This window comes from Simochromis diagramma, unplaced genomic scaffold (genome assembly GCF_900408965.1).
Source record: "Simochromis diagramma unplaced genomic scaffold, fSimDia1.1 OVJJ01000656.1, whole genome shotgun sequence".
Taxonomy (NCBI): Eukaryota; Metazoa; Chordata; class Actinopteri; order Cichliformes; family Cichlidae; genus Simochromis; species Simochromis diagramma.
Window position 1 is genome coordinate 1087863 of NW_024387038.1, and position 14185 is coordinate 1102047.

The window sequence follows — 14185 nt, forward strand, 5'->3', positions numbered from 1 at the left end:
TCTGGACTTCTGCTTGATAAACAATATAAAGAAATGCAAATGCCTCCATACGATCCTCTTATACCTCAAATGAACAACAAAGTACCCTAGCAGATTAATAATAGTCAGACACTGGTAATAAATGACATAAATAGCTTTGTATTTGTGGTTTAATATATATAGAGAATTTATCGTTTGTACTTTTAAACATTGCAGAGGACTTTGAACCGTAGAAGAAGCAAAGACATCCTCACTTTTTAGACCTGCTTTGCTTTGAGCTGAGCTTCAAACCCACGGGAGTTTACATTTCATATGATGCATCTTACATGAATCAGTCTCTCAAGTTAAAACTTGTCCGCAACCTCCTTGCGACTAAGAAATATCAGTGGTTTCCATGTGATTGCATTGAATGTCTTCACACAGTAGTTACCATGACACACTTTTGATTGGAGGGTAATTACCCAGGTTGCCTAGTTGGACCAACATGCTCCAGGTAACCGTTGTCCAACTCGGACCGACAGCAGTCACTCTCAGACATATTGGCCAAGGTTTGCAAGTAATTATCATCTAATTTATAAATGCAGACAGATTGACAACATAATGCAATTAATTAGAGTCACACTTGAGTGTAACTCATGTGTGGCGCCTCTCTTTGCAGTAAGGCACTTCAATTAACTGGTTGCCAACTGGGTGTATTCCCATGATATTCCTATATTTTGGGAATTCTCCACACCGTGAAGGCAGCGTGGTGTTTTCTGTTTGTTTTTCTTTAAGGATAAAAATCTGGCCTTCATTTGAAAACTGGGTGAAGAGTCAGAAAAATATAGATCTTATCCTGCGAACGCTGTCATGTTTCGCACAGTCAGTGTCAGACGTGTTTATCATTCATCCTGTAACACAGGATAGAAGCTGTAATGAATGTGTAGACAATCAATGGCTGAGTAAAAAAACCGAAACAAAGTATCCAGATATTACCATATTGCATATCTAAACCAAGCTGCAGGCATGACTTTATTTACACTCTCTTACTTACAACCATCTGGGGAGCTGAAGTGTTGTTGCCAAATCTCCACAACAGGCTTGACTTTACTGATGTGTGGATGGGAAAGAGGGGGGGGGAGCTCAGGATCAATGTTACCCTTGGAGAGCTGCCTGGCTTATGGGATACGCAGCACCGACTGACTGTTAATTCCCTTCGGAACGCCCAGATCCCTCTTTTTCTAACGTAAAAGGAGGTTCATTCACTCCAAATCGGTTGGCGACGCCATCATTCGCATGACAAATAGCCATTAAGCCCAACCAATCATGAGCCCAGTAGCGCCGAATACGCTCAGTGTGACCATAAAACGAGAGACGCTTCGCCAATTAAAGCACCAGTTCTGTGGTGGCTTCTGTCGACGGCGCCCATTATCAGGCCTAAACACACACACATACACGCGATGAGTTTCCCAGTTTGTTTGGATTTTATTTTCAACCCCAATCTTTGCTGCCACTCGTATAACTCCAACAAAGGAAATTGTTCTCTGAAAATGATAATGATGTTTGAAAAAAAAGTTGGATTGGAGGAAAAAAAAAGTCATTTCCCACACAGAGCTTTATGAAAGAAGAGAGTATTCCGTGTCGAGCGCTCATCGCAGCCAACTTTCTCTTTCAAAATGAGGTTTTAGAAGTATTAGCTGAGCAGCTCACTCTTTCCCAGGTTTAATCTGCTCCTCCACGTATCGCATTTAAGCGCTGAAATTAATATGACCATCAAAAATGGCTGCAGGATTCTATCAAGCAAGATGATGTTTCTCAAGTGCGGTTTACCTGATTAGAAACTCTGGCTCAGTCTGAATTGACGTGTGTGTGTGTGTGCGTGTGTGTTTTGTGATGCTTTTTCAACAGGTCAGTGAAGACCAGGTGCAACAGATGGAGAGAGAGAATAGCTTCATCACACGCTGGAACGACAAGAAGGACACGACAGTAGGTCGACCCGCAGAACCCGAATGGAAATCACAAATGGGTGTTCAGTGTGTGTGTGTGTGTGTGTGTGTGCATTGATTTGCCTGCGTGCGTCAGGGACTCTAAAATGTGGGATTCGTTTGAACAGGTTTCCTGTTTTTCTGGCAGAAATGAAGGGAGAGGCAGGAGCAGGCGGGTGAGGAAAAAGGGCTTTGTTCCTGTTAACCTTTACAGCAGGTACTTTATGCCTGGATGCCTCAGCCGAGAAAAACATTTGGTTCAGATAACTGTGGAGGAAAAAAAAAGATGAAATCACATGCCGCTGCTGTTGTTGAAATCTGAAATAAGTTGTTTATGAGCGCTCCTTTCTGCCCCTGCCTTCCTCCCTCAGCCTTGTCCGTAGGGTTTCACAACAACGTCGGCTGCTCGGGGGCAAAAGAGTTACTCAGTGGAAAGCAAGTGCTATTAGAAAGCCGTCGGAGGTGAAAATTGGGATGAGGTTTTGATTTTGGATGTGAATTCGGAGGTCTTAAAATAGGAAAGTTATTAGTTTTTTCATTAAGAGCAATTATTTAGTGTAATTACAAGTCAGCGTGGAGAACATTTCTCTGTGGAGATAATAGGTATGTTTATTTTAGGGATGATTTGAAATTTTAGCAAAGTTAAACTTTGCTTAAAGTCATTTAATGTTACGTTAACCATCTCGTTTTACTGACTCGGTTTGATCGTTTATGATCACTCGCTGGCTTTGCTGTAAAGGCCACTGCCAGACCGTGGAGCAAAAGCTAAAGAGCAATTGAAGTCGGTCTGTGCCTGATACGAAGGTGAAAAGTTTAAAGCAGTAAACTGAAATGTCCATAATATTGATCTTTGTTATGCAGAATCGCCTTCCACTTGCACTCCGCTTCTAGAAATATGGAAAAAGTTGGTAAAGATGAGATTTCCCACCCACAGATAAGTGCCACCCTTGTGGTTATGTATGCATGGGGTGTATTTATAGTGATGTGTGGCTCAGCTTTACATAAGCCATCATGTAAAAAACAGCACTTCAGTTGCATTTTTTTTTTTCAACAGGCTATCTGAAAATGGTAAAAACTGCTTTTCAGCTCTGGGTTGTTACAAAAAGGGCAGAACTCTATTAAATGCACCGGTCATCATTCATCCTGTTTTTTTCTAAACAGCAACTGTTTCAGGATAATGTTGCATTATTATAAAAACCATCAACATTCAGTCTATAGATTCCTCTGGAGTGGAATTAATCAACAAACTCAAGAATGTGAGAATTAATTTTTATCCTGCACGGGTGGGTGCTGCTTCCATCTCTGCAAAGTCGAGCAAACCTTTAAAAAGAGAAGCAGCTAAATAAAGCTCCTGAGACACAGGAGTAGATTTCACAAAAAACTTTTATAAGAGCATGCTGACCTTTGTTAATTAGCACTAAAGTATAACGTACAACTGAATCTAATGGAATATAGCTTCTAAAGTATTGGGGGAAAGAGAAATCACCAAACTGACCGGGGTGTTGATGCCAGTTTTCATGTCAGTTCATCATAAAGAGCTTTGAACAGCGTCAGCCAGCATGGCTGTAGTCTAAAGAAGAAACTGAGCGACTGTGTGTGTAGCCTAGGCAGAAGCTGAAGTATGAATAAGAAGCTTTGCAGGACAAATGGCTCTTGGGTTTTCACTCGAAAACCACGAGACGATTGTCTCAGAGGACTCGGGGCCCTCCAGGTGAAGGTTCTGACCTCATCTGTTTAGTCTTCAAGGAAGAATGGCAAGAAGACACCCAGCAAGTGGATAGTATAGTTCGACTTAGGCAGTGAGTAAATCAGTGATATAATGAGGTGCGAGACATTGTCATGCCTTTTAAATTCAAAGTGCCACTTGAAAAATCGATGCTTGCATTTACAGCCAGGCCGAGGACGGCTTTGGTTAGAGAGATTAGAAATGGCTTCATTCTTTACTCCATAATCTCCTTAAAACCCTTTAAAACATTTAAAACTTCCCTTTCCTTTTCTCTACAGTAATCAGCATGTTTTTCCCCTTTAATTATCTTGCAGCCCACAGCTGTAATGTTTGTAAAGTGGTCCCGGTATTCCTCCCAATACACAACAATGAAGGGGAAGGAGGAAAGCAAGATGGCCCCATATCTGTGTGTGACATTTTCACAATTACAGCTTTAGCTCCATTGGTTTGAATGACTGTAATTTTTGTGTCATTTGAGGGCCACGGGAGTCAGAAGTGGCTTCCTTCCCTCTTTTCAATGCGATAGTTCTCCCAGCACAAAGCCAATAATGGACCTCAGTTCACCTGCACATTAAAATGACAAAAGAAAAGTAACTGTAATTTCAAGATATCTAAGAAAAAAGAACCCTTGTCGTGCCCACTTAGTTGTTAATTCTCTTGAGACAGATTACTGCTCCCGCTGCATTGCCAGAAATCCAGATTAGGTGCTATAGCTATGACCCTGTATCTCAAAAATATAAATTCATTTTCACGTTTTCACTTAACTTTTTTAGTTTTTCACACTGCCGCTTTTTAATTTGATGAGCAGAGGATTAAAGCTCCAGCACTTGGAGAAAGGTGCTGTGATTTGTACCGACAAGCGAGACATTACTTGGAATTTGACCTCTTTGATGTCGGGCAGATTTTAAAACTCTTTTTTAAAATTTTGCATAGCTTACATTGAATTAGAAGCCTCTCTTCTTCTCTTTGTGTTTCTGCAAGTGAAAAATGAAAGTCAGAGCTACGGGGATTATTTCTGAAACGTGCATGTTTCACATCATCAATCAAATTTTAATATTACGCAAAAACAACCTGAGTAAACACAAAATTCAGTTTTTAAATGATGATTTTGTTTATTAAGGGAGAAAAACTATCCAAACCTACCTGGCCTTGTGTGGAAAAAATAATTGCCCCCTAAACCTAATAACTGGTTGTGCCACCCTTGGCAGCAAGAACTGTAATCAAGCGTTTGTGATAACTGGCAGTGAGTCTTTCACATCACTGTGGAGGAATTTTGGCCCACTCGATTCTGCAGAATTACTTTAATTCAGACACATTGGAGGATTTTTCATCATGAACAGGCTGTTTAAGGTCATACCAAAGCATCTCAAACAGGTTTAAGTCCACACTTTGACTAGGCCACTCCTGAACCTTCGTTTTTGTTTTTTGGGGTTTCTTTTATTTAGGCCATTCAGAGGTCGACTAATGGTGTGTCTGGATTATTATCCTGCTGCAATAACCCAACTGCTCTTCAGATTCAAGGCATGAATTAGACATGGATTTCCTGGTAGAGAACAGAATTCATGTTTCCATCAACTATGGAACGTACGTTAGTTTGTTTAGTTAGTTTTACTCCAGATGTAACAGGAATCAAGCCTTCCAACAAGTTCAGCTTTTGTCTCGTCAGTCCACCGAATATTTCCCAGAAGTCTTGGGAATCATGAAGATGTTTTTTGAGATGCGCCTTTGTGTTCTTTTTGGTCAGCAGTGGTTTTCTTCTTGGAACTTTCCAGTGGATGCCATTTTTGCCCAGTCTCTTTGTTATGGTTTAATCATGAAGTCTGACTTTAACTGAGACAAGTGAGGCAGTTCTTCAGATGTTCTGCGTTTTTTGTGACCTCCCGAATGAGCCATTGATGCTCTTGGAGTATTTTTGGTAGGTTGGTCACTCCTGGGAAGGTTCACCACCAGAGATGGGCAGTAACGCATTAGTCACATGTTACTGTAAGCCAATTACTTTTTTCAAGTAACAAGTAATGTAAGGCAGCGGTCCCCAACCGGTACCGGTCCGTGAGTCGTTTGGTACCGGGCCGCGAGAGTTGAGGCTCAGGTGTGAAATGTATGGTTTTCAGGGTTTTTATCGGTTTTCAGCGTTATTTTGTTACCGTTTTTATCGTTAACTCGGTTTTCCTGGGTCTTTTCACGTGTGTTATGAATAAATCTTCTTTTTTTCGGTACCGGTACTGGTTTTATTTTGTTGTATTTATCCGCGACACCTTAAAGTCCGGTCCATGAAAATATTGTTGGGCATAAACCGGTCCGTGGTGGTTGGGGACCACTGATGTAAGGGATTACTATTGTAATTAGATTCCTGTTACTTTCCCGTAAGCACCCTGCGTTACTGCGTTACTAAACCATCATGATTTTGTTTGTGAGAGTGCCTCATGACAACGACGTAAGCATGTGCGACGTCTGTGGCAACAACAGATGTGTGTAGATCGAAAATGGATAATATGGAGTGTTGGAGAGAGTACGGCCATGCAGCGTTTAAAGCGTGGACGTACTGACATTTCTTTAAGTTTTAGTTGACAAAAACGTTATAGTGTCCGCTGTACAGTCTGCGTGGGAAGAAAACTTCTTTCTACAGGGAAAAATTTACCTTCAAACCTGAGCAAGCACCTAGCAAGCCGCGACAGGAATGTGAAATTCACAGAGAAACCCCCGGATCCTCCCACCGACATGACCGCTATGGCACCGGGCAAATCTCTGCCTGCTCTACTCCTGCCAAACGGGAAAATAGATTTAAGAGCGACTGAACTTAGTGCCATTGAATCTTTGATTTTATTTATTTTTTGCTGTCTCCAAAAGTTGATTCTGTTCATCTGGACGTAGCGTTTTGTGGGAGAAACGTTTCGTCACTCATCCAAGTGACTTCTTCAGTCTCAGCTGACTGCAGGTTTTTCCAAATCTTATAAACAGTACATTTGCATAATGACTGAAACCAGCCCACTGAAGGAACACTGGGCTGGGAGGTCAGTTGCTTAATCATAAATATGCAAATTCTCATGAAATGTTTCTCCCACAAAACACTACATCCAGATGAACAGAATTAACTTTTGGAGATTTACTTTCCTGGATGATTGAGAATGCATCAAGAAGATTTTTTGCTGTGTTTTACTTGCATCTATGTGAAAGAGGGAGTGTAAACACAAAAAATAATTTTATTTTATATGCTGGAATATGCAGAAAATAGGTTTAAATGTTAAACAAATTTCTTCAAGGCATATAATTTAATTTTTGCTTGATGCAATGTACATAAAATTAAAAGATTAAAACTCATTAAACAATTTTAAAAAGAGGCTTTCCATTTGATTCAATTTTATATGATGGATTATGTATAAAAATAGAATTGGGCTGAAAGGTCTATTGCTTTGTTTATATATTTAGGTTGTGTATCTTGTTTTGAAAATCTATCTTAGTAACTAATTACTTTTTTCAAGCACTTTTACCAACACAGTTCACCACTGTTCCAAGTTTTCTCAATTTGTGGAGCTAGTATTAAGGGACCCAAAGAAAACAGCCCCCACAACATTATGCCAACAGTAGCCTGAACCATTGGTATAAGGCAGGTATAAGTCGTTTTGTTTATGACAAATTTTGACTCTACTATCTGAAATTTGCAGCAGAAATCAATACTCATCAGCAGAGATGGGCAGTAACGCGTAACGCGTTACTGTAATCTGATTACTTTTTTAAAGTAACGAGTAAAGTAAGGGATTACTATCGCAAAAACGGTAATTAGATTACCGTTACTTTCCTGTAGGAACGCTGCGTTACTGCGTTACTAAAACCGTGATTTTTTTTGCGGGAATGTCTCATGACAGTGACGTAAGCGAGTGCGCCGTTAGTGACAACAGCTGTGTGCAGATCAACAATGGATCATATATCGATTGTGGGAGAGAGTATGAGCGTGCAGCGTTTAAAGCGTGGAAGTACTGACCTTACTTCGAGTTTGATTCCATAAAAAGTGACAAAAACATTAGTGTCTGCTGTTCACTTCATGGGAAGAAAACTTCTTTTTACAGCGAAAAAAAACCCTAAACTTCCAAGTAAGCACAGAGTGCGCTACGACATAATGGGAAACTCACAGAGAAACTCGCGGATTCTTCAACTGACCGCGGCACACCTGCACCAGGGTAAACCTCCGCCTACCCAAGTCCTGCTTTACAGGTGAAAATAGAGCAACAGGACCGCTAGTCTTTGACTTTATTTATTTTCTGCTGTGTTTTACTTGCATCTATTTGAAAGAGTGAGTGTAAACACAAAAAATATTTTATTTTATGTGCTGGAATGTGTAGAAAATAGGTTTAAATGTTAAACTAATTTCTTCCAGTCAGAGAATGGTGCATATAATTACATTTTTGCTTGATGCATAAAGTTAAAAGATTAAAACTGATAAAACAAGTTAAAAAAAGAGACTTTTCCATTTGATTACATTTTGTATGATGGATTATGCAGAAAAAGTAGAATTGGGCTGAAAGATCTATCGCTTTATCGCCTATTCAGGTTGTAAATCGTGTTTTTAAAAAGTAACTAAATAACTAAGTAATTAATTACTTTTGAAAATAAGTAATCATCAAAGTAACGGGATTACTTTTTGGGGGAAGTAATCAGTAATTAGTTACTGATTACTTTTTTCGAGTAACTTGACCAACACTGCTCATCAGACTAGGTAACATTTTACAAACTTTAATCATCTAGTTTTGACGAGCTTGTGTTAATTATATCTTCATTTTCTTGTTCTTAGCTGACTGAAGCCCGACAAACCTGCTTTTTAAAACTCTGTTTGTAAAGCACAGCCAAACACAAGAGGCTTGGTATAAATGGAGGGTAGCCTCAAAGGGTAAATGCTGTTTATGAACTGAGGGGTTGCACTGAGGTCCGGTATAAGATAAATATTTTTGAACTGTGAATCATTCGAAACTAATCAAGTAGGACCCAAGAACAGAATAGCTGGAGATTAGTGTAATCTGAGCTGTGTCAAGATTGGAAACAATGACGACAACCGAGAGCTGTTTTGTTCAGCGTTCAGATGTATGCCATGGGAATAGATATCACTGTATATGCTGTATATGAATACCAGCAGAGTAAATATCTGCCTTTGAAACCACCTACATTTTCAAATAAATGTATACAAAAAAAGGTGAATAAACACATAGCATTCTGATTTAAAAATGTCAGGTTTCACTTCCCAAACAGCAGCATTCTGTAAAGGCTTTTACCCTGAATAAACATATTTCCTTTTCTTTTGTGTGGTGGTATTTCACTCGCACAAGACTCAAAGGATACAAAAAAAAGTCAGTGGCTGAAAACCCATCTCTCTCTCTGCTGGGTTCATTCTCACACTTGTGTTGTTTTTTTTCTCCATTGTCATAATAACACATGAAAATATCTTTAGGTGCTTCTTCAAAATATTTTTAAACTGACAGCACACTTAAAGTTAACACCTGAGGAAAGCATTTCGGTTGCGGTGTAGGTGAAACATTCGTCTTTCTCTCCCACCTTTCCGAGCGCGCCTGTCTCACACATGTTCTCTTTATTTAGCCGGGTTTTGCATTCCATTAGCGCTACCGGGATTCTGTTTGCCTCCGGCTCTGAAAACGACCTTTGCTTTTTCAAAAATCCTCCAACCATTTCTCGCCTTTCTCTCCATTTACATTCGTGCCACACAGGAGCAGAAATTTAGAAGAAAATGATTCCAATTAATCGTGCTTCATCGATGTTGGGATTCAGCTGATGTGACTCTTTTTGCCTGTTTTTCCCTCCTCAGTTTGCTCCGGCTGGGGACTTGATCTTTGAGGTGTACCTGGAGAAGAGAGAGCCAGAGAAATGCTGCTTAATCAAGGTGAGAGTGTGTATATCCGTACTGCTCCTGGTGTGTATTTGTGTGTGTATGTGCACCTGCTTTCCCAAAGGTCTTGGTAGTGAGGTGAAAAAAAATGGGGAAGGGGATGGAGGCAGGTGAAGCTGGAGAAAGGATGAGGGTGGAAAGACTGAGAGGCGAGGGTGGATGATGGAATTGGGCCGAGACGTCCGTGGTTTAACCTGATGGGAGTACCGCACATAGGAACTAATCAAGAGACATTTGACTTAATTGTCTGAGTAATTGCATTTTATGAGGCATATAGGCCTGTGCAAGTTAGGGAGGATTTTTTTTTTATTGTTTTTGTGTTTGTTAACAGGGTGACAGCAGGGCTCCAAGGGCGCACAGGGTTACAGAGCAGCACTAAGCAGCGCAGTTTAACATTAATTCTTCATTTGTCTCTGTGGAGGAAAGTGGCGCGTTTCCTTAGTTCAGTGCCATTCATAAAGAGTCAAGTATGTAAACTGTGCGCTGTGTACATAACTGAGTCGGATAGTTGTGCACGTTAAGCAGTGAAAGGCTCTTTCAAGACAAAGATGGTTGAAGGCATCGAGACTGATCCACAGAGCTTATGATCTAACCCAGGGGTGGGCAACTCCAGGCCTCGAGGGCCGGTGTCCCTGCAGGCTTTAGGTTTTTTGAACCTAACACAGCTGATTTAAATGGCTAAATTAGCTCCTCAACATGTCCTGAAGTTCTTCAGAGGCCTGGTAACGAACTAATCATGTGATTCAGGTGTGTTGACCCAAAGTGAGATCTAAAACCTGCAGGACACCGGCCCTCGAGGCCTGGAATTGCCCACCCCTGATCTAACCTTTTATATGCACAGTTTGCCTACTTTGTGTGATCGTTTCCCTTTATGCATTTATGGTAGGTCTCCCCCAGCATGCGGCCCACTGAGCTTGCAGAAACGGCGCTGAATATGAGGAACGTCGCCGTTAACGCAGACGACTTTTGGACCACCTTTGAAGTCATTGAAAATGGAGAGCTAGGTATGTCAGGTTACTAACCACTAAACTTCCTTCTTAGAAATGTTTCAGTTTTTTCACAAAAAACTCACAGGAGTTTGAATATACCAATGGACTTTATCTTAGGCATTGCAGTGTGATAATATGCAAGCACTTGGCGACAGTAGGAAGGAAAAACTCCATATAATAAGACAGAATAAGTCTACTGTTAGTTTGGGACTGAAGGGGTTCAAGTTGGCAATTTCCTGTTTCCCTGTTGTACAGAGACACATCCCAGACAAGTTGCTCTTATTTGGAGACTGTTTTGAGACTGGTTGCCTCCTACCTGCGCAATGTCGATTGATTGTAGCAGCTACTTGTAATTGGTTGAATGTGAAACATTTCAAACCAACAGCCTTTCCTAGTGAGAAGGAGATTGTCCTTTTTTGTTATTTTTCACTTTAATGTGTCGAAGTCATGAGTCATAAGTTTATTTTTCCTGTGAAGTGAGCATAGAAAGCAAGCTTTTTTGTCCTCGACTTACTTGAAGGTATTTTTATTTGCTGCCTTATTTACAAGTCACTTTTAGTTTTTATTTTATTTTTTAGTCTTGGTTGGTTTGCCAGTATATATTTGCCATCAGCATATATACTGAGGTTTGCTGTGATTTGTAAATGGTGCAGTCACATAGTTTGTCACTATGTGCGGCACATGTAGCACAGTATGCAGACATGGCGTGGGCATGAGTAATAGCTTGAGAAGTCACTACCTACTTACACACCCGTGCACACTGGGAAATTAGCCAATCATCAGATTTTATGTCTGTTTCTTGTTTGGCTTGATTTAAATTGTAGACGATCTAAGGGGGCTTTATCGAGGCCCAACAGAGCCCAAGAATAAAAGCATTCAGCTGGAAATGAGTATAATATGTCTCTAACTATTGAACCTCACTCCACTGTAACTTGTCTGTTACTTTAATCCGCTTTTAAATATAACATATAGCTCTTTCCCTCAGATTATCCAAACTTGTGCAACAACACTTCACTAATTGCGACTTCTTAAAATCCATCTGAAGGAAATAGCCTAATACTGAAGAAGCACCTCTTTAGCAATAAGTACTTTTTGTTGGGATGAAAAGGTCATTTATTCTTTAACTGAAATGCTACATTCACAAAGACAGAAGTTTTTATGCGCACTGATCTTTGTGAAGACTTTTGCCTTTGACATTAACGTCGGTTAATGTCACGAGGTAATTTACACATACTATGGATGTTATTATCATATGCAATTTCCCATCTTTTTCTTTTAACCCAGCTTCTGCTTTCATTCCTCAGTGCTATCATTTGGCTTTGACTCCAGACTGCTAAAACTTTTATACACCTGCTGCATTACAACTAAAGGACACTTTTTCTCTGTGACCTCCAAATTTTTTGAGTAAAATGTGAACTTGCGTTATAAATGAAATGAAAGTTTCCCTCTAAACTTTTCTGCCGTCACGTTCTCCGTCGGTCCAATTAACATTGCATCACCTTTCAAGTGGCCATTTCCATTTAGGGGCACATACAAAGATCACACTTCCTCTTATCCGAGGACCTGGTGAGAGATTATGCTATCTCTAATGAACCAGCGCCTGTGAACGCGGCAGCATGCAGGGAAATTAGCCAAGCATCGTCAGTTTGATATGCACATAAATGAATCATCCTTACCGTCATACGTCATAAATTGCCTTCATCTTTCCTGCGTGATCAACCTAGAAAGATGACCCACCTCATCCTGCATTAATATGCACGGAGGCCGCCTCACGCACTACACGTGCTGCATTTGATCATAACGCGGTATACGTCAAGAACGGGGCGGGGGCCTACAGACGAAGTTGAGCTTTGTCGCGAAGTTGCTTAGCTTGCGCTCCCCCGTGCACGTCACGGAGCAGTTCACTGAAAGTTTACACCTCACTCTTGTGTTTGTTTTGCTCTCCACAAAGTTACAGAGGACGAGCCGTCCTCTTCTAAAAATGAAGGTGTGTTGAATACTGAATATATTTGCTGAAGGTTCAGCATATTTTCTATGCCAAAACAATATGTCTGTGGAACAGTAAATAGTTAAGCGATTTCGAAGGCGGTAGCGTGACAGGTTTTGCTCGTAAAAGCATAAAGGAGGGAGGGGAAGTGCGTTAATTAGCCATTTTGGAATATAGCTACCGATAAACACTGTTATCGAGGACAATAAGCAGAAAAGGGGAGCTAATATTTGTGGGGAAATGAGGAACTAATTCCATGGCCTGGGCCTGCAGAGATTCCAGGGAGAAGATAAGCCCACTGTTATGAATAGGTTATGCCATTGTGGCTCTTTTTTCCCCCTTCCTCCCTTTTTTTATTTATTTATTTATTTATTTTAAAACCTCCTTTGGTTATGAAAAACAGGGGAGTGTAGAGATGGAAGCATCGGAGCAGGGGTGGTGGTACACAAATTATCTTCCTTTTTTCGGCTGATAGCATGTACCCTGTTCGCCAATTAAGAAGAGATAATAGGTCTATTTTGCACATGAGTGTGTTTTTATAATCAGGCCCTGATATGCTGTAGATAATTTAATCTGTTCTGTGATGAAACTGGGGGGGAAACAACATAATTTTGTTATTTGGCTAACTGGAGTTTGTCATGGATTTTATGATGTGGTTTTGTTTTGTGTGTTTATAATTCGTGTGAGATGAGAGAACACAAAAGACTTTTGTGACCACTTTGTCTTCAGATCCCTGCCATCGTTGCCATACTTTAGCTTTAATCATTTCTCTGTTTCTGAGCTAAATTATTATTAATTAAATCATGTATTTTTTTAACAGAGCGACCGTTGCACCACAGTGAGAAGATACTTGAGCAGGTGTTGGAGTGGAGCTCCTTGGACTACCCCAGCTCTGCTTTTCTTGTTATAAAGAAGTTTGTAGGTTTCAAACTTCTTGGGGAAGGTAGAGTATGCTGTAGATGTTACAAAAGAAGAAGCAGCTGTTCCATATCTTGTTATCCAGCATTACTATTTCTCAGATCATCATTATTCCTCAACAGCTCATTTGTTCATTTATTGATGACTGTTTTTTTATGTTATAATAGTTTAGTTTAAACTCATAATAGCCAGCCATGTTGTGCTTTTTTGTGCTTTTACTCGAGGGTAGTACAAGTACAACACTTTTGTTCATAGTATTTGTTCATAAAAGTAATGAAATTGTATGATTAACACAGGGGTAGGCAACTCCAGGCCTGAAGTGCCGGTGTCCTGCAGGTTTTAGATCTCACCCTGGGTCAACACACCTGAATCAAATGATTAGTTCCAGGCCTCTGGAGAACTTCAGCAGTCAGACAGGTGTCCTTTAGTAATTTAGCAATTTGAATCACTGTGTAGGATCAAGGACGCATCTAAAACTTGCAGGACACCGGCACTGGAGGCCTGGAGTTACCTACCCCTGGATTAGCATATCAGGACATGAATGAAGGCTTTGAGATTGGGTGCGTACACGCTTTGATGAAGAACAACTCAAAAAGTGTCTTTATTTATTTAAAAAGCCAGAAAACTAAGTCTTACTGCTTTCATAGAAAGTATTTTAGTTATAGTTAAGTATCAGCCATGTGCTGCTAATCAAATGCACTTGACCATCTCATCATCGGCAAGTGTGAGCAT

General features: G+C 40.3%; 1 protein-coding gene across 6 annotated transcripts in view; it reads left to right on the forward strand.

Moving 5' to 3' along the window:
* The window catches only part of zmp:0000000660 (arf-GAP with Rho-GAP domain, ANK repeat and PH domain-containing protein 2), a 164403-nt gene that overhangs the window by 135280 nt on the left and 14938 nt on the right, over window positions 1-14185 (forward strand). For all 6 annotated transcript variants that reach the window (XM_040043485.1, XM_040043487.1, XM_040043482.1 and 3 more), the window contains 4 exons: window positions 1867-1944; window positions 9479-9553; window positions 10446-10563; window positions 13356-13478. In XM_040043485.1, coding sequence (XP_039899419.1) covers window positions 1867-1944; window positions 9479-9553; window positions 10446-10563; window positions 13356-13478 — 394 coding nt within the window. The remainder of the gene's footprint in view (window positions 1-1866; window positions 1945-9478; window positions 9554-10445; window positions 10564-13355; window positions 13479-14185) is intronic.